Source organism: Prionailurus viverrinus, chromosome B3 (genome assembly GCF_022837055.1).
Source record: "Prionailurus viverrinus isolate Anna chromosome B3, UM_Priviv_1.0, whole genome shotgun sequence".
Lineage (NCBI taxonomy): Eukaryota > Metazoa > Chordata > Mammalia > Carnivora > Felidae > Prionailurus > Prionailurus viverrinus.
The window spans coordinates 54,303,621-54,323,516 of NC_062566.1; the positions used below are offsets into that span (position 1 = coordinate 54,303,621).

The following is a 19,896-nucleotide window of genomic DNA, read 5'->3' on the forward strand; positions in this document are numbered from 1 at the left end:
ATTTTGATGAATCAAAACCTAGGGACTGAAGGGAACATAACCTCATAACGCTCCTATGAAGGGTGTGGAAAACAGGGATCCTTTTAACAAATACCTACTCCCAAATATCAATCCCCATAATCTGTACTCACAAACTTGGTGGTTAAAAATGGAATTTATGTCTCTTGCCATTTCAAGAGTTTTCTCTATTATTAGATTATATTCTCATACTTCTATCAAGGTGCAGTGGTTGGGGGGATGCTGGCCCTTTAAGGGGGCAGCAAAGGAGGGGCTGGGACTCTTAAAGCCAGGGCAGCAAGCAAGCCAGGCCTAGGCTGCCATGGCTAAACTAAGTGGAAAGAACAGCAACAGTCCAGTGGTGGGTGTCAACAACAAGGCAGCTGTGAGGCCTCCAGGCCAAGTGTGCATCTGTGTGGAAGTGCTTCTCCAATTCCAAACTCTGTCCCTCATTTCTGACCCTTTGCTCCCTGCAGCTGGACTGGTGAGGGCACAGCATGGGGCTTTAAAACAGTCTGAAAGCCCAGGGTCCTGCTTCAAGACGCTGGGCCCAATACTCCTCTGACAACCTTGCCAGGGGGAGATCATGGCTCTTTGAGGATAGATGCCATGACATCCTTACTGAGAAGGAGGGTGTCTCTGGGTTTCTTTCCTGTCTCAGGTTTACCTTCCAGAGGCGGATGGTGTTATCTTACCAGAGGAAACAGCCATGGCGGAAGTCTGCAAGCCTGCAAAGATGACATGTCTTGAAGGTATTGACAATTAGGCTGTGATATTTGGATGAAAAGGCTTGGGGTACAGAGACTTGATGGTCTGGTTCAGTGGATGGATATGGGCCTGGGTGTCCAGAATTATTGGCAGTGACTTCCAAACTCTTTGACTTGCTAGCTACATCACACTGGTGACTGAGGTCACTTTTCTGGGCCCTATTTTCCTCTGCTCCATTGTGAAATTATCAATAACAGCCTTGCAGGACTGCTCAACATTAAAAGGACACATACATGTAAGGTATCTGGTGCATAGTAGGCTTAAATTGCAGGGGGTCCTGGTAACTGGAACTTGATTGGTTAAGGAGGCACTCAGGGCTGTTATGTGGGGGAGAGCAAGTGGAGAAACCTGGGGTAGTACATACTGAGGCAATTGGAGAGATATGGAAAGCAAAAGTGGTTGACACCTGTCAGGTTCCTTTTGTGCTAGGGGAGTGGTTAGGGGCAGGTAACGAGGGGGAGACATTGTTTGAAGAGGGTGCTGGAGGTGACTTGTAAACAGAGATGCTACTGAGAAGCAGCCTCTCTAGAAAAGACTCTTCACGCCTGAGTCCCCATCTACTCCCTTCTCAGGCCCCCACTTAAACCGAGGTCTGAGCAAGTGCTGTGGCTCCTTAGCTCCTGAGGAGGAGCCAGTATCTGCCTCCCAAATGGAAGACGAGGAGGAGGAGGAGGAGATGGATTTGGATCCAGATCTAACCCCAGACCCGGAGGAGGAGGAAGAGGAGGATGAGGAAGAGGGTGATCTCGGGGATCCAGCTGTCCTCAATGCTTTCCACAACACCCAGGTACCAGGACAGGAGGGGGTGGGGTAACTGTTGTCCTGAACCATCTGCGGCTTACAGACTGTTGCTAAATATCCTTCTCTTCACTCCTTTCTAGTCCCTTGCTTTAATCATTTGGCCATGATTACATGACCTCCACACCTTTCTAAGATAAGTTCTGGGTTAACACTTTCTATTTTAGGCTTGAACCTGAGTAGAGACACTCTCCTTCCTTCTTCCTATTTCCCACTTAGTTTCTGATGCTGTCTTCACCTTAAAAACCAGGTCCTATAAGGGTTGTGCATAGCCCATAGGTGCTCGTCCAGCTCCTGGTGCTGAAGGTGAGTTTTCTTTGACCCTAGGCCCCATGTCTCAGCAGTTCATTCCTGGTATTTATTCCCCTGGATTCCCACAACCAGTGGAGAGAGACCAGGGTTCCCAAACAGAAATGAAATCACTGAGCTTCTCCCTCAACCCACTCCTGAGATACCAGTCTTGCCTCCCCTCAAAGGAAGCAGAGAGGTCCTGATCCAGTTGATTTTGATTACAACGGAGGGCCAGGCTTCCACTGTCTTGCATATTGGAAGTGGTTGGCCTTCCCGCACCCCAAACCCAGTGGATGCTGATGACCACATGGCTCTTTCAAGCCTCAGTCTTCCTCCCGTTCTAGAGAGGTCTTCTCAACTCCCCTGGAATCAAGGCCTCTGGTGTGTTGGGGATGTCACCTGCTTCCTTGCACTTTCTGTGGCAGGTGAGTCACTTCATTAGCCATCCTGTGAGAAAGTAATGGTGTGTGGAGAAGGAGCATGTGGAGTGTACCTTAGTCTGTTCTTGACCTTGCTCTGGAAATGGAGCACCCCAATTGAGGTGCAGGTATGGGAGGCAGGAGATACCTATAGTCTAGGGAAGGTTGTTAAATGGTAGAAGTGGTCAGGGAACAACTGGCCATCCAAGTGAAAAAGGCTAACTAGAGCCATCCTTTCACCTCCCAATGTTTCAGCAGATGAGCAGCATTGAGCTTAGGGCTGGAAAGAGCACCTGCCCTTAGGTTAACTGTGTAATGAGAACATGGCATGGGGTAGAGGAATTGCAGGAAAGCCAACAGGGAGAATAAGAAGACAATTGCAGCTCTGGGGAGGAGGAGTCCAAAAAGAGGCAAAGAAGCATTGCCCCAGTAGCTGAAGGTACAAGAGTCTGAGGGAAGACCATCACAGAGAGGAGAGACCGAGACCGGTGATGACTCACCAGACAGGAAAAGTGCATGCCCCCACACTATCAGGGACTAAGGAGCTGCTCCCTAGGAGGTGACCAACTCTGTTGGGTGAGGTTCTTATGGGAGAAAAGGCAGGTGACAATATAAAGGTGGGAAAGGCATGTGGCAGCAAGAGCAGCATTTGTTGCTGAAGATGCCCTTTTCCCAGACCTCCAAATTCCTCTCTCAGACGCTGGACTACCTCTCTCCTGTTCCTTTCCGGACTACCTTTTCCAGTGCCAGCTCTCCAGCACGACACTTTGGACCTCGACTTCTCCTACCAGACCCAACTCTCTTCTGCAGCCCACCAACCTCATGGCCCCCTAGTTTCAGGTACTAGCTCAGTGAGCTGGGCATCCCAGTGTCTCCCACAGGCTAAACTCTTCTCCACAGGTTCAGAAAGTAGTGGTTTGAGGAGGGGTGGAGCCACTCCACCAACTGCCACAGAAAAACACCTACAGAAACTTAGTAAGAGAAGTGTGTGGTAGGGTCCAGTCATTTTCCCCTCACAGATGAGGAAATAGAGGCCCAGAAGGACTAAAAACTTACTTGAGGTTAGCTGGCATGGCAGAACTCAAGTTAGGACAGAACTCCCAACAACCAGGCCAAGTTGTTTTCTCTTTTGTCAAGATTTCCCACAGCCCAATTGCAGGAAAATGTATCTTGGAGGGGAAAGTGAGCCCTGCTGAGCTAGGGTTGTGGTGTTTTGTGTGGCTGACTTTGGGGGAGGCACATGAACAGATGGAGTTGCTTTAGATGTCCAACTGAGGTTACCAGAGGCTAATTGAATGGGAGGGCAGGGAGCTGAGTGCTTTCTTTCACCCAGCCCAAGTTTCTTTCTAAGTCTTCCTAGTCATCTGACCCAGCTCCACCCTCAGCACCAACGGATCTTGCAGCTGCAGCAACATAGTCGAACACCAAGGTAAAGCCTGGATGGGCAGCAGGGTTGAGGGCAGCTCGTATGCATGCTGAGTATTCCTATGTGATTGGGCATCTCTCCAAAGCCCCTACACAAATAACACTCTCCCAGTGTTGCCCACCTATGCACTCTGTTCCATCCTGCCCAGATGGCTCCACTCCCTGCTTAACTCTCCTTGGGACATTCACTGTGCAGGGGTGGGAAGGTCTAAAGGAATGTTCCTTCTGGCTTAAAGTCCCCCAGCCAAGAAGCCTTGGTCTCAGCAGCCAGACCCTTATGTTAACCTCATGACCCGAAAAGAGAAAGACTGGGTGATAAAAGTACAGATGGTTCAGCTGCAGAGTGAGAACCCCTGCCTGGATGACTATTACTACCAGGTGAGCCCCAGGTGCTCTTCTCTGCCTCTGACCTTGGCGTCAAATGGACCTGGACTCCATCAGCCCTCTTGGGTCATTTTTCCAGCTTTTAGAGGCCATGTCCAGTCAGGTGGGAGAAACCATCCCTACAGGATAGGGGCCATATTTTTAAATCTGACATCCCAAGATCGTTATCCTCTATTCTCCTACACTTCAGACAAATGGGATTATTTACAATTCCCCAAACATTGACATTTTGTCTTCATCCTTTGCCAAGAATTTCCCCTACTCTGCCTTGAAATAAGAACTTTTCTGCCTTTGTACACTTTTGTGTATCTTAGAAATGTCTTGTTATAAACCTTCACCTGCTTTGTGCTTTTTTAGATATGATACATGAATCTCCTAAATAGTGGGATTCAATTTGTTGAACTGAATAAATGCCAGCAGAAATTTTCACTCCTTATCCTCTGTTCCCTATCTCCCTTTTATTTATGAGGCAGGTCTTACCTACTGATTTTGGATGTTGTCTAAGCTGTGTTCCACTTTCTGGTCAACTTCTAGGAGCCCCCTACCAAGTTTCCGACACTTAACCCCTTCCTATTTAGACTAATTTCTTTCTTCCTTTCCACCATGCTTCAAAAACTCTTCTTTCTGCCCAGATCACTGAAAGCAAAATATTTTTATACTCTTGCCTTTTTGGCACTGCTTCTAAGTGAAAGAACTTTATTTAAATCCTTGTTTGACTCACAGTCAGTGGCTTTATTTAGCTTGGGATTTTACAGATTTCTTTGAGAAGATACTAGAGCTGCTGGGCCATTCCTCAGAAGCATAAAACTGGCCTAGAGTGCTATTGGCTACTGGCCAGTTGACAATAGTGCCATCTCTGTACTGCAAGCTCCTCATGGTTCTTCATGCCATCAGATAACTGTAATTTGGGAAAGCACAGGTACAATCACAAAACTAAACAGGGGTTGGGGGCGGAAGATGTGTGCAATGTGTATACTGGGAATAAGGAATGAAAGAAGGTTGCAGATGTTGGGACAGGTTTGCTTCCTGGATTTCCACCTTGCTCTCTGCCTTTTCATCAGATCTGGTGGTGGTATCTAGCTCCTCAAGTCCTTAGTACGGAGACCCCAATACAGATGGCACGATGCCCAACTCAAGATGTCGGCAGAAAGGCCTAAAGTGCCAAGATCATTTCTGAAATGAATGCTGTAGGAAAGGATGTATTAAGAGGTTGCATTTAAGAACCTTAATTCTAAGTTGAGATGAGGATACATTTTTCTATTCCATGGACTCTCAGGAATATTATCAGAAACTAGAGAAGAAGCAGACAGAGGAAGAACTACTTGGGAGAAGGACCAAGGTTGAATCCCTCAAGCTGGTAACACCTTACATTCAGAAGGCGGAGGCTTATGAGTCAGGTGGGACCAGGGCTGACGTGGTGGGTTGGGATAGACATCCGGATGAACAGAGGGTGGAAAGGGGAAGGGAATGTGTTTTTTTGACTCCTTTTTGTGCAGTGGTTCGAATCGAGGGTTCCCTGGGCCAGGTAGCTGTATCAACATGTTTTAGCCCTCGTCGAGCTATTGATGCTGTACCCCATGGATCTCAAGAGCAGGTAGAAGTGTTAACTCTCCAGAACCCTTTTTGTCTCCCCTGTTTTGGAGAAAGGACTGGGGCATTGTCATGCTTGAGATCAGACTGTGACCTAGGAGTGATAAAGAAGTGTGGTCAGACTTTGTGTTAGCCTTTCTGGCTCAATTTGTAGCTCGATTGAGGCCTGGGCTGCTGCTATGGAGGTGTGGCTGATGGCCTGGGACTCTCTCCTAGGAGATGGGAGCTGCAAGCAGTCAGAGGCTTCAGGTGTTGTCCCGGATTGAGAAGGTGAGCTATCAAGTCCTTAGGGATGAGTTCCTAATTGACCCTTGAGAATGGAATATTGCTCATATTGACCTCTTCCTATTTTCCCACCCTCAAATTGCCAGATGTTCATTCAGTTACTAGAGCTAGAACAGGGCCAGAAGGATGGGCCTCAACAGCCCTGCTACTCTGAACAGCAGAGCAACCAGGTTGAGAAGCTCTTCCAGGCCTTAAAGACCCAGGAGCAGAATAATCTGGAGTGAGTGTGGGAGGGTCACACCTCCAGCCCAGGAAGGGCAAGATGAGCAAAGACACTGACTTTGCTTCTGCCCCTTGTTTCTGGCATGTAGCCAGAGCCCTCTATACAGAGCCCTGAAAATGTTCTCCTTTCTCGCAATGTAGGGAGGCAGCAGATGGCTTCCTGCAGGTGCTCTCCGTGAGGAAGGGGAAAGTTCTGGTGGCAAGGCTGCTCCCTTTCCTGCCCCAGGATCAAGCTGTTAGCATTCTTCTAGCTATCACCCACCATTTGCCCCTCCTAGTCAGAAGGGATGTTGCCGATCAGGTATTGTGGCACTGAGCAGAGGATACTTTTGTGGATGGGTGAGGGATCCTTCCACTTCATCCTCTGTCCCCCACCCCCAGAGATGCTGGAGAAAGTGCTGGGCAGGGGGAGGTCAACCTGACACCCTCAGGTGGGTGAGTTCCAGAACAAACTACTATAGGAACAACTGATGAACTTTAGGTACAATAAACAAAATACAGGCATGTGTTGGCACAGGTGTGAGTATGCTGTGGAGGTTTGAGAAGATAAGGACTCCCTGAGAAGTGCGAGCCCCATGTCCAACTTTCTTAGGGAAGCCATCCTAAATAAGTGGGTATTGAAGCACCAGTATTCAGATTGGAGAGACATGAATAATGATAGGCTGGGGAAGTAACCTGACCAGGAAAGTGCCAAAAGCAGGTCAGCAAGAAAAGGAGGTAGAGGAAAAGTAGGAGGAGGTGAAGTTGTAGTGAAATCTGAGAGAGGCACTTACCTTCTTGCAGGCCCTACAAATGTTATTCAAACCTCTGGGCAAATGTATCAGTTACTTGACCTTCCATGAACTCCTCCAAGGACTTCAGGGGCTAATGCTGTTTCCGCCTGGCTCCTCAGAGCGACCAGTCACTGTGATCCTTCAGAACCAGGTAACAGGGTGGAGGCTTTTCTCTTGCCACAGATGGCTTTCAGGTGCTATCACAGGCAAGGAATAAGCAAGGGAGTGCTAACTTTGCATCTTTGCTGCAGTGCTCCTCCATATCTAGTAAGCACTAGGATCACCTGGAAAACTCACAGAACACTGGTTCCTTGGTCTCACCCCTAGAGAGTCTCACTTAGTAGACTTGGAGTGTGGCCCATGTATTTGTTTTTCTTTTTTTTTTTTAATTTTTTTTTCAACGTTTATTTATTTTTGGGACAGAGAGAGACAGAGTATGAATGGGGGAGGGGCAGAGAGAGAGGGAGACACAGAATCGGAAACAGGCTCCGAGCCATCAGCCCAGAGCCTGATGCGGGGCTTGAACTCCCGGACCGCGAGATCCTGACCTGGCTGAAGTCGGACGCTTAACCGACTGCGCCACCCAGGCGCCCCTGTATTTGTTTTTCTAACAAGCTCCCTGATGGTGCTGAGGTGGACCTTTAGAGCAGAGGTCACCAAACTTTTTTTGTTTGTTTTTGTCTTTAATTTTTTTTTTTTTTTACATTTATTCATTTTTGAGAGTGAGACAGAGCATAAGCGGGGGGAGGGGCAGAGAGAGAGAGGGAGACACAGAATCCGAGGCTGTCAGCACAGGGCCCAACGCGGGGTTCAAACTCATGGACTGCCAGATCATGACCTGAGCTGAAGTCGGACACTTAACCGACTGAGACACCCAGGTGCCCCGTCACCAAACTTTATTATCTCTTTTAGTAAAAAGCTCTGAATCATGTCCCGCATGTGCTTGTCTATAGGTCCTACACATGTGAAACTATACTAAGTACATACCTTTATTATGTAAATGGAAAGATAGAAAAACTTAAGTGAAGACTCTAGATGTGAAGGTTCTGATACCTTCTAATTACCCCAATGGTATATCTTGTGAACCCCTCTCTGAAGATCTTTGCCTAAAGTAATGCTTCATTCAGTGGGGTCCACAAACTACCTGCATCAGATTCCTGGATGTATTCCTGATGTATAGACTCTGACTCCTGAGAGTAGAACCCACAAGTGTGCATTTAATCAACTCTCCACAAGGATCTTCTGGAAACTTGAAAGCAGTGATTTCCTTCTAAAGGTCTGAGAGTTCTTTGGCCAGCCATTGTAAAACCTAACCATTTTACAAGTGTTGTACTCTATTTTTACATGTGAACCTTCCCTTTTAATTGGGAACGTGGCAGAGCCAGGAAAGCACTGCTTGCCTATGGTGAACTCCTCTTACCTTGGATATTCTATCACTTGCAGTTTGGAATTTCTTTGCTCTATGCCCTGCTGAGTCATGGGGAGCAGCTGGTATCCCTGGAGTCTTCTCTTAAGGAGTCCAATAGTGATAATTCAGCTTGGTAAGATCTTATGGCCTTGTAAATACTATGTCAGTACCCCGGGGATGTATAGGCTGAGTCAGATGAGATATTTCCTGAGTGGTATATTCTAGTATTGGGAAGGAAGTTGTATAGAGAAGGGAAGTTGTATAAAGACAGAGATAGAGCATGAGCATGTGAGGGGCAGGGAGAGGGTGGGTGGTACACAGAATCTGAAGCAGGCTCCAGGCTGTCAACACAGAGCCTGACGCAGGGCTCAAACCCACAAACCATGAGATCATGACCTGAGCTGAAGTAAGACGCTTAACCGAGTCACCCAGGCACAAACCCCCCCCCCCACCTTTTTTCAATGTTTATATACTTGAGAGAAGCAGAATATGAGTGGGGGTGGGGCAGAGAGGGAGACAAAGAATCTGAAGCAGACTCCTGGATATGAGCTGTCAGGCCACGTGGGGCTCAAACTCATAACCAGTGAGATCATGACCTGAGCTGAAGTGGGACACTTAAACAACTGAGCTACCCAGGTGCTCCTTTTTTTTTTCTTTTTTTTTTTTAATATTTATATTGCTCACGCATGAGCATGAGCAGGGGAGGGGCAGAGCGACTGAGAATCTGAAGCAAGGAACTTCAGAGTTCTTAATATAAGAAGGAGCATATGTAAAGCACTAAGCATTGTTTGGCACATAGAAACTCTGCAAATGTTCCCTACAAGCACAAAGGCTGACAGTGGTGGTGGAAAAATAACTAGGAACCTTGGCGTTGAGTTCTGTTTACTACATAAATACAAAGACTCTGAGGTTTTCTGTCTTTTCTGCCCTCCAGGACAGACATGGTGGTTCTGATTGCCTGGGAGATCGCCCATATGCCGACAGCCTCTCTGGCAGAACCCTTAGCCTTCCCCAGCAACCTTCTTCCTCTGTTTTGTCACCATGTGGACAAACAATTGGTACAGCAGCTAGGGGAGAGGATGGAGTAAGTGATGGCAGAAACAAGGTCCTAGCCCCTTGTTCAAGCCCAGTCTAGGTTCTGCACTTAGTTCTTGTTTTAAGCTAAGAATATGAAGGATACCTTGTTTTTAGAAGTTGTTCCAGATACCAGCATTGACTGAGTAACCAGTTGGTCCATATTAGGGCTGTGAGGCCTATTTCTTCAGTCAGACTTTTTAATTTATTCCCAGATGGCTTTCCTCATTTATTATGCTAAACTACTTAAGGGCAAGGATGAATAGAAGCTGAATGGTTAATTGAAGAAATATTTGAGGGACAACTACCCTAAGATAAAAGCATGAACAACATGAAAGGTCACTTGTGTCCTCAGAATTTACCATCTGCTGGAAGGAGTCAGATACTAATCAAATCACACAAATATTTTAGAAAATATAATTGTTTACAGTTAACATCTGTTCTCTTTGTAGGCTTGCTTGGATCTTTTGATCCAGTTGTTCTGGAACATGTACATGTAGGAAAAGTTTAATCATCAGACACTAGCTATATGAGCTATGTCTTCAGAGATCCAGAGAGTCCAAGGACATTTCTTATGCCTTGATATATTGAAGGACCCCAACCAAAACATTTTCTTATGCTTGCATTAAAAACCTGTGTGATATGCCTAAAATGGCATGACATGATAAGGTATAATTAAAGAGCTAAAAGAATAATGTGTTCAAACTTGTTATAAGTTAGGAGATGCAACTTGTGAATGACCTAAGAAAGTCCTTAATAAAAGGGACAAGGTCTTGTTATGTCTAACAAAAGTATGACCTGGAAATTTCTTCACTGTTTCCATTTTTTTTCCTGGTGTATTTATTTACTTTGAGAGAAAACAGGGAAGGGGCAGAGAAAGAGAGAGGGAGAGAAAGAATCCCAAGCAGGCTCCAGTGGGGAGCCTGATGTGGGGTTAGAACTCAAAGTGTGAGGTCATGACCTGAACTGAAATCAAGAGTCATGACACTTACCTGACTGAGCCAAACAGGTGCCCCCACTACTGCCATTTTGTATAAAGAGAAAGTAGCCCTCTTTAAGCTAATAGGATTGGCTATAAATATCTCCCTTGGGGTATGACATGTTTGTTGTTGAATACATGACCTTGTTTGTCAAGTTAAATTAATCACTGGAATCCCTTTTTTGAACCAGACACATGTTAGGTGGTAGAGTAACAGCAGTGAAAACTCCCTGCTCTTCTGAAGGTTACATTCTGGTTAGTCAGGGGCTGATGCAAAACATCAAGTTGTGATCAATACCTTGGTGTGTCAGGAGTGACTGCAGTGTAATGGTCCAGGAAGGACTGTCAACAGTGGTTACAATTAAGTAGAAGGGAAAGTATTCCACACAGAGGAACTACTGAGCACAAAGCTGCCAAGTGAGAATGAATTTAATGTGTTTCAGAAAAAGAAGGAAAAGTATGGCTAAAGTACACAGAGAAGGTGGGAGGGTGATGAGGTTGGAGAGAGGTTAGGCAAGGTATAGATTTATAAGCCATGACTTAAATATTGGAATTTTAACTAATGGGAAGTCCAAATTTTAAACTGGAAAGTGATGTGACTTCATTTTTAGGTCACTCTGGCCTGCTTATTGTTAGAGGAAGAAGGGAGGAAAGCAGAGAAAAATGTTCAGAGGTTTCTTCCATCAGTTCAAGCAAAACTTGAAGAGCAGGGGCAGAGAAAGCAGAGAAGAAATTTGGAGTAGGTCTTGGAAGTAAGAGTTGGCAGACACTGCTGATAGGCTTGGTAACAGTGGGGTTGATAGGCTTGATAACCGTGGTTACTTGAATGACTTCAAGGAAAGTGAATGGTGGGTGCCCCATACTGAAGTGGGGGAAAAAAACAAGGAAAATAGGGCTTGGGGAGGATGGTTAAGAAGAGTCAACTAAGAATTTTCTTAAGGGAATATAAAAACGACAGCAGGTAGTGGTCTGTGTACATTAAGGGAGGATTTCTTTTGAGAATATCATGTGGACTTGGTATAATGTCAAACACCCCAATAAAGGGGGAGAAAGCAATGCAGAAGAGAAAATTTTACATACTCAAAGTCTTAGAACAAGAAGGATGTGAGAAGGATGTGAATCAAAGCACAAACGGAGGAGTTGGCCTTTGGTTAGCTGTGTGTGAATGTGTTAAAATAGTGATGTTTATTAGACCTTCCCAAATTCCTATTACACACCTCTTCTTTCTTCACCCTCTCTGTTCCGCTCCAGCTCTGAAGATCTTTCATCATACTTCCTTGATAAAAGACTAGTAATGATACAGAAACTCTACCGCCACCCACCTTTACTACCCTATTTCTTTGCCCTTTACAATGGATATTATTTGACTTCAACATTCAGGTCAACTCCCTAACAAGAGAGCAGTCCACATTACCAAAGACGTGATACCACCCAGGTCCTGTAAGCGAAAATAACAGTAGGATAGTAAAAGCAAAGGAGAGAGAGAGAGGCAGAGAGAGGCAGAAACCGGGTTCCAACAGATGGAAAGCATTTAGAGTAAAAATACAGAGGGTAATGCCCCAGAGCGAGTAAAGTTGCTGCAGCCTGCCTTAAGCCGCTAAATGTGGTCCTTAATTCTTTCAGGGTAGTTAAGCAAACAGGCTTGAGGAAAAGGCAGATGCAGTTTTGTGGGACAGGTTGGTGCGGGCCTCCATAGGCGAGAAATGCAATCAGCCGAGACAGCTCAGCTGTCTATGCCGGAGTCACGAGACAGCGAGCGAGGCGGCTACACTGCGCATGCCCAGGACGCAGATCGGCTCAGGTGACCGGAAGAAATGGCCGGACCAAAATGGCTGCAGAAGAAGCAGCCGGCAGGGCTGCCAGCTGGGGCAGTTGCAGCTCTAAAGCCATGGAGCGGGTTCTACCTATGTTGTTGGTGCCAGTCCCAGCGGAGGCAACACGGCGGCTGGGATCCCGGGCACAGTTGCACAGAGAGCAGGAGGTTCTGGGGAGCCTAACAGCTGCAGGCAGCCTGCAAGTGCTTTCCTTGGCGCCGAGCGGCCGGAGTGGGGGTGCCTGCTGCCTCAATGGTCCCTTTCGGCAGTAAGTGCTGCGGGAAGGCTGGGCAGTGTGGGAGGAGTCCGGAGCCTTAGTTCGGCTGGCCCCAGTGCTCCCCTCCGGGTGTGGGGGTAGCGGGGAGAGTAGTGATAAACACCTGAGAGGTGATCTAGGTGCCCTCTTAGAACCTTTTTCTCGCTTTGCAGCCCCACCCTCCCTTCCCTTGTGAGGGGCGGGGAGGGATTGGGGCTGGGAATAGAGAAGGTATTCAGCTCCTTTGCTGGCCGCAGGGAACCTGGAGTGGGTCCCACCTCGGGCGCTGATAAACTCAGCATAGGTTGATTAATCGTTACTGTGCTGTGTACCGTGCCCATTTTCTTTCAGTTAAATCCCTTAAAGATACCAGTTGGGGACAATCTCTAATTTGAATCATCTTGATACCTTTTTCTTGTGCATGAAACAGCGACTTCCTTCACACACGGACCCTTCCCCCCGCCTGCCTCCCTTCTTCAAGGATAGAGCCTCGTTTGCCCACTCATTTATTGCTTAACAAATATTTATTACACGCTTACTGTTATATAGGAGCAGTGCCCCAGAAGTTGAACAAAATAGCAAAGGTTGCGTGATTTCGGAAGACCGAAAAAAAACCAAAACAAAACACCTAGTTATAATCCTGTACTAACTTTCCACTTGTGTAACTCTCCGGCCAGGAGTTAGAGTTTATGTCATTAAGTTTGAGAGTGTCCTCTGAGTCTTTGGGCTTTTTTTTTTTTTTTTTTTTTAATACCCTTAAGTTTTATTTACGTGATCTCTACACTCAGCATAGGGCTGGAACTCACAACCCAAGGTCAAAAATCATGTTTTCTGAGTGAACCAGCCAGGCACTCCTGGGCTCTTTTTAATAACAGAAAACATTTTGGAAACGATCTCCTCTTTAAAACTCAATGTAGTCAAGAGGTGTCTTGTCTTGGAATCTCCAGGTTCTGTAACAGTGCCTGACAGTAGAGATGTGTTTGTTAAATAAACAACTGGTTTACTCGGTTTGGTATTTGTATTTTTTACTCCTGATTTCTAGCTGATAGGAAGAACAATCTCTCCATAACGGAAGTTAGTTTATTCAACTGCGTTAAGTACCTATGGTCACAGTCCCCTAAAGAAAGGAATGAGAGAAAAGCAGAACTCTTTAGGTGTTTGAGACTTAACAGAAGATAAGGCATGTACACATGAAATGAAGGCATTTGTAAACTGCATGAAATTACTAGAAGGAAGAAGGATTAAGAGGGATTTATTTTTTATTTGAATTGAATTTTAATTCAAGTACTTCATAGGGTAAAAAATAAGGATAAATCTATAGTATTCAGGGCTTACTTATCTCAAAGTGTATATGGCCTTTTTTATATGTTGAAATCACTGTACATTCTATAGTTATTTTTATTTAACATTTCTTGTCTTTTCATGTGACAGTATAGTCCATATGCTACTGATGTTAATGGTGTTACTATATTCTTCCTTTTAAATATATCTTAATTTAATATTTTTTGTATTTGACCATTCCTATTGTTTTCCATATTTTCAGTGTAAACAGTCAGGAATTGAGTGTTCCTGAAAAATCATCAGTCCAGGTATAAAGATAGAAATATAAAATGTGTCAATATTTTTCTTTAATAAGGACAAGAAAATCATCTGATTTTTTTTTTAAGAAATAAAATTTAACTACTTCTGTATATAAAAAAGATTTTTTTGAACGATAAAGCTTTATCAGCATGGTAGCCTCCTGCCATTCCATTGTTTTCACAATTGGGTCCTTTTATTTTTTTAATTTAGTTTGAAGCTGTCGCATCATTCATTATTCTCTTTCCATCATTACACTGCTATAAAACTTCTATAACTGTGCTGTCTAGCATGGTAGCCATTAGCTACATGTGACTTAGTGAATTTTAAATATTTCCTCAGTTGCACTATTCACATTTCAACTGTTCAGTAGTCACATGTGTCTGTTAGCTACTGTATTGGACAGTGCAGATATATAGAATAGTTCTGACCAACAGAATGGAAAGTTCTCTTTGTCAGGGCTATTCTATAATATACCATCTTCGAGTTTTCATAGTCTATAAATACTAACAGTCACTTTTTAAGTCATCGAAAACATTTAAGTTAGCAAAACCTACTTTAAGTTTGAGCATCACCTCTTATAAAAAATACACATATTTGGTTGCTGAAACTTATCCTTGTGACTGTTCCTGTAAACATTTCATCAGACCGGATTTAGGAAGATAATTCATCATTTATTGCTCCATGTCCCCTTTCACCAGTCACTCGTATATTGTTAGCCTGAAGGGGGCTCAGGTAGAAGAGGGGCAAAGTCCCAGAGGAATTTACATTCCCTTTAAAGCCAGTATAGGACTAATGCTACTACTCCATGAATTAAAGAATTGTTCTTTACTCATTCTGCCCTTCTACCCTCACCATTGTGGGTAAATATTACTGTGGATAATAGAATATAATAATCTATGCTTTTTCCTTAGCTTTGTATGGGACGAGTCTCATAAGAGCAGCTCACCAACAGACAAGCCCAAACTGCTTGCTCTTAGTGAGAATTATGAACTGTTTATCTATGAATTTAATTTGAAAGATGGAAGATGCGATGCAACCATTTTGTATAGCTGTAGTGAGGAGACATTGCAAAAGCTCATTGAAGATCAAAATATCAGTAAGTATTTACAGGTGGTCAGTCTGTGACATCACTGTGAAATCTTATATATTCCAGGAAAACTTCTTATAGAGATGAAATCAGGGAGGGAGATTTGCCTTGTTAAGTGCAGTAGCCACTACCCACATGAGGCTTTTGAGCATTTGAAGTGTGGTTAATGTGAATTAAGATGTCCTCTAAGTGTTAAATACGTTCCAGGTTTTGCAGGCTTAGGATCAGAAAGTAAAATAACTCATTCATAGTTTTTTGTATTCATTACATGTTGAAATGCTATTTTGGATATTATGGGGTAAATAACATATAAAAATTAGTTTCACCTGATTCTTTTTTTTTTTTTTTTTTTTTTTTGGTGCAACTAGAAAATTTAAAATTCCTTGTGCAGTTTGCGTTTGTGGCTGATATATTTCTATTGGATAGTGCTGATCGAGACTGGTTACCCAGCTGTTTACTTTATTTCATCCTGAAGGCTGCAGAGAGCAGAAATGAAGCATTCAGCCTTTATATTTAAGCAGTAGCATACTTGACACACTTGATTTTAAGGTTCCTTCTTTTTCTTTTTTTTTCTTTTTTAGATTTTTTTATTTTTAAGTAATCTCTACACCCAACGTGGGGCTCGAACTTACAATGGAAGAGCCACATGCTCTAGTAGCTGAGCCAGACAGGTGCTCCCCATCTTGTTAAAAAAAAAAAAAAAAATCTGTGATTGTTCTTGTGAGGTTCCCAGGATAAGTAGGGTTTTTTTTGTTTTTGTTTCCTTTAATCTTCTTGTGTACTATCAGACTCGGACCATAAACAGAAGGAACAGAGATATTGTAGGCTACCTTTATTCATCCCCTTACCTACCTACCAGTGACCATTTGATTAGGTGGGTATGAGCAATAACTGCCTAGAGTTGGACTAAGTGCTATGTCTTCTTCATTTGATCTGTTTGTGATATGTTTACAAGATCAAAATTGCCAACTGTAAAATTGTTACCAGTGAGTTTGAAATACTATGCTTTTGTTTCCTAGGTATTTCCATATTGTCTTTGAGAATTCTGTCATTTCACGATAACACTTCACTATTGCTCATCAACAAATGTATCATCATACACCTTATATTTCCTGAAAGAGATGCTGAGGTTGGAGTATGCAGCTGTTTTACATTACCCTTGCCTGCACAGGCAGTGGACAGGATTATTGACACGCAGCTCTGCAGAGGAATTCTCTTTGTTTTGAGTAGTTTAGGCTGGATCTGTATCCTTGGCAGTAAAGATGTGGATGTGCAGGGGAGGAGAATGCCTTAAAGGATGAGCCTTTTTTAGGCTTTTAGTTTTAGGGACTGGTATATAAGTAGAATTGTTAGATTTTCAGTATAATTCAGGGAAAAAGATCTTTATGAACTTAAAATACTTAACTATATTGTTTTCTATTCCATTCAAATATTTTTTAGTATATACATTTTTTTCCATAGTCATAATGTTCCAACTTGTGTTCTTTTTAAATTATATATGCTCTGTATTACCCATTTATCCAAAACATGCTTATTAAATATCTACTATGTGCTTGTTCCAGAAAGGATTTAGAGGGCTGCTTATGATGTGATGCATACATTTTCATATATGAATATAATCTCCTTATATGATGATTCCATCGTATTAGTGAATCATGTGGTTTGCTTAACTACTTTTAATTTGGTTTTGGAAACATTACAGTTTTTGTTTCCAGCAGATCTGTAGATCAGATATCAGCATAATTGTTTTGAAGACTTGAAAAATGACCCCTTATATGATTTTGGAACTTTTATTTTCTGAATTAAAGGGATGGTTTGTCTATTTTAGATATAAAATAGTCTTTATTAAAATTTCTTTTGTAAAAAATGTCAAAGTGTTGCATTAACTTCATCTTTGTTGCCAGGTTATAGAATGGTGCTGTCCAGCATGTTAGGCACTAGGCTTATATGGCTGTTGTGCACTTGAAATTGGCTAGTGTGATTGAGAAACTGAATTCTTAATTTTACTTAATTATTTTAAATTTGAAAGCTGATACTTGATTCAGTTATTGGAGAACTTTTAAGTATATCTAAGTTCTCAAATGTGAATTTTAGGAAGTTTAAATACAGATCAGGTATTTCCAATGGAAATTTAGTGTCTAAACTGTGGTTTGCTGTAAGTGTAAAATACCAGATTTTGAACACTTATATGAAAAGGTGTAAAATATCCCAATTTTTATGTAAATTACCTGTTGAGATGGTAATATTTTCGATATATTGGGCTAAATAAAATGTATTACTAACATTAATTTCACTGGTTTCTTTTTACTTATTTAATAGGGCTACTAGAAAATTTGCAATGACAAATATGGCTCACATTCTATTTCTCTTGGAAAGCACTGTTGTAGAACAGTAGTGGGAAATATTAGCAGTGTATCAGAGCCTGTTACAGAGTGGATTTTCAGCAAGTATTGCTGAATGAACTCTGTATCAGGTTGTTTATTGGGCCACCAACTTCACATTCAGCTGGTTACTGTGATGAGGGCTGCCTCAAGTGTCCACTCTTCCTTTTGTTACTATACCCATAAGGTTGCAGCGATGAAGTCTATAAGCTCCATCCCATCCTGTATTTTAAGTGTTGGGGCATACTTAAGACTGCCATTTTCTTTAACTCTAACTCAAAGACATATTTGACACTGTGGATGGTAGACATGTAGCTCATGTGGATTTAGCACTTCACCAAGAAGATATGTGTGATGAGCAGCAACAGGAGCCAGCCAAGGTTTCTTCGTTTACTTCGCTGAAAGTGTCTCAGGACCTAGATGTTGTGGTGATTATCAGCTCTTCCAACTCTGCAATTGCTCTTAACTTAAATTTGTATTTCAGGTATGTAAATTACTGCCGTCTCTAAGTTGAGGTAAATAAAGCCTTAAGAGGTTAAAAAGTACTTGTTAGGGGGCAGCTGGGTGACTTAGTTGAGCATTGGACTCTTGATTTCTACTTGGATCACTATCCTAGGGTCGTGGGATCCATGCTGAGCTTAGAGCCTGCTTGAGGTTCTCTCTCTCTCCCTCTGTTCCTCCCAACTCACACTTTCTCTCTTTAAAATAAAATAAATACGTTTAAAAAATGTACTTGCTAGCTTTTTTTTTTTTTTTTTTTCCTAAGAGAGCAAGTGGGGGAGGGGCAGAGAATCTCAAGCAGGCTCCATGCTTAGGGTGGAGTCTGATTCAGGGCTTGATCTCAGGAGAGTGAGATCATGACCTGAGCGGAAATCAAGAGTTGGACACTTAACTGACTGAGCCACCCAGGTGCCCCTTGTTAGCTTTTTAAAAAACCAGTTTAATTTCTCTATTCAGCTAGTTCATGTTCTAGCAACTACATAGGTTGTTACTGCAAAATTGTGCAAATGATCATTGGCCTCCTTTATATCAAGATTTTGATTTTGATTTATATATGTTTTACATATAGCTTATGTAAGTTACAAAGTAATCAAGCACTGTTTTAAAAATAAGTACATAATGTATAGTATAGCACAGTTGACTATTACACATTATTTATTCCTTGCCCTACATTAAAGTAGAAGAAAAATGGGATTTACCCTGTTTCAGAATTGCTTCTTATGTGGCTTAGGTTCCTGGAGCCTTGGGGATTACTTTTCTCTTAAAGAACTTTGATAATATATATTAAGGTAGCTTTCTCCAGCTAAGTACTTCCTCAGCTGTTTCCCTTGAAGGACCCACCCCAGTTACTGTCTAAATATATTAGTAAAAATTGAAGGCTTATTTGTGTTACTTTCAGATTTAGATATTTAAGTTGCTTCTGATTTTGTAATGTTTGAGAGAGGTATGATGTGAGAGGCATATGTAAATGCCCCAACCTGTACATTGCAACTTATCTAAAAGTAGGCTAGTCCGTATTTATGACTTGTGGCCTTCAGGGCCATTCAAAACCATTAGGATTTTTGGTCCTAACTTAATATGAATGAGATAAACAAATCCTTGAGTAATTGGGAAGGCACTTTGATGGGTTTTATAACCTATCGTTTGGATCACAAGAAAGGATAAATTCATTTTCACATACCTACTGAACCTCTTCCTACTGTGTTTTTTTTTCTTTTGTTTTAAATGGCCTTGACCTTAAAAAAGAAAAAAAATCTTTGAACAAAGATGATTTGCACTTTCTCAGATCATATGCTTGTTTACAGTAGGCCATTCTTACTGACTAAAACATACCCTGGTATGTAGAATTACGTTCTAATCTACCTTGGAAAATAATTTGATAGATGAAGAGGGGGGAAAGCCTACTCAGCCACTCTGATCCTTGAGTATAGGGAACATTCCTGTGGATGTTTTTTGTTTTGTTTTTGTTTTAAGTTGATTTATTTATTTAGAGAGAGAGCAAAAGTGGGGAGGGCAGAGAGAGAGGAGAGAGAATCCTAAGCACGCTCTGCACTGTCAGCTCAGTCAGTCCCACCAACTGTGAGATAAAGACCTGAGCGAAAAATCAGTTGCTTAACTGACTGAGCCACCCGGGTGCCCCCCTGTGGATGTTTTGGTAACACTTCAAGAGAACTCTGAAGACTGCACCATGCACATTGTTTGAACAAATTGCATTTGAACTCAGCTACTGTTACATCACCCAAAGAGAGCTGGTGTTTGCTCACCAGTAAATTTAGGAATCTAAATGAATGATCTCTATTTACTAATTACATGAATGCTCTTTAATTAGTATAATTTCTGGAATAGACTGTATTTTCTTGTTTT

At 42.8% G+C, this 19,896-nt stretch overlaps 2 protein-coding genes across 2 annotated transcripts in view; both read left to right on the forward strand.

The window, feature by feature from the left end:
• Positions 1–319: 319 nt before the first annotated feature.
• Positions 320–9,905, forward strand: PATL2 (PAT1 homolog 2). Its single transcript, XM_047861338.1, has 16 exons — positions 320–400; positions 659–749; positions 1,338–1,552; positions 2,199–2,279; positions 2,950–3,113; positions 3,625–3,702; positions 3,935–4,076; positions 5,359–5,479; positions 5,579–5,676; positions 5,889–5,942; positions 6,044–6,177; positions 6,321–6,480; positions 6,963–7,103; positions 8,396–8,493; positions 9,295–9,444; positions 9,887–9,905. Exons 1-16 carry the CDS (start codon positions 320–322, stop codon positions 9,903–9,905), a joined length of 1,827 nt encoding a protein of 608 aa, XP_047717294.1.
• Positions 9,906–12,206: 2,301 nt separating this feature from the next.
• Positions 12,207–19,896, forward strand: part of SPG11 (SPG11 vesicle trafficking associated, spatacsin) — an 88,617-nt gene continuing 80,927 nt past the window's right edge. Inside the window, exons 1-4 of the mRNA XM_047861402.1 lie at positions 12,207–12,495; positions 14,976–15,160; positions 16,171–16,395; positions 17,815–18,016. Of these exons, the coding sequence (XP_047717358.1) occupies positions 12,242–12,495; positions 14,976–15,160; positions 16,171–16,395; positions 17,815–18,016 (866 nt within the window). The 5' untranslated portion in view covers positions 12,207–12,241. The remainder of the gene's footprint in view (positions 12,496–14,975; positions 15,161–16,170; positions 16,396–17,814; positions 18,017–19,896) is intronic.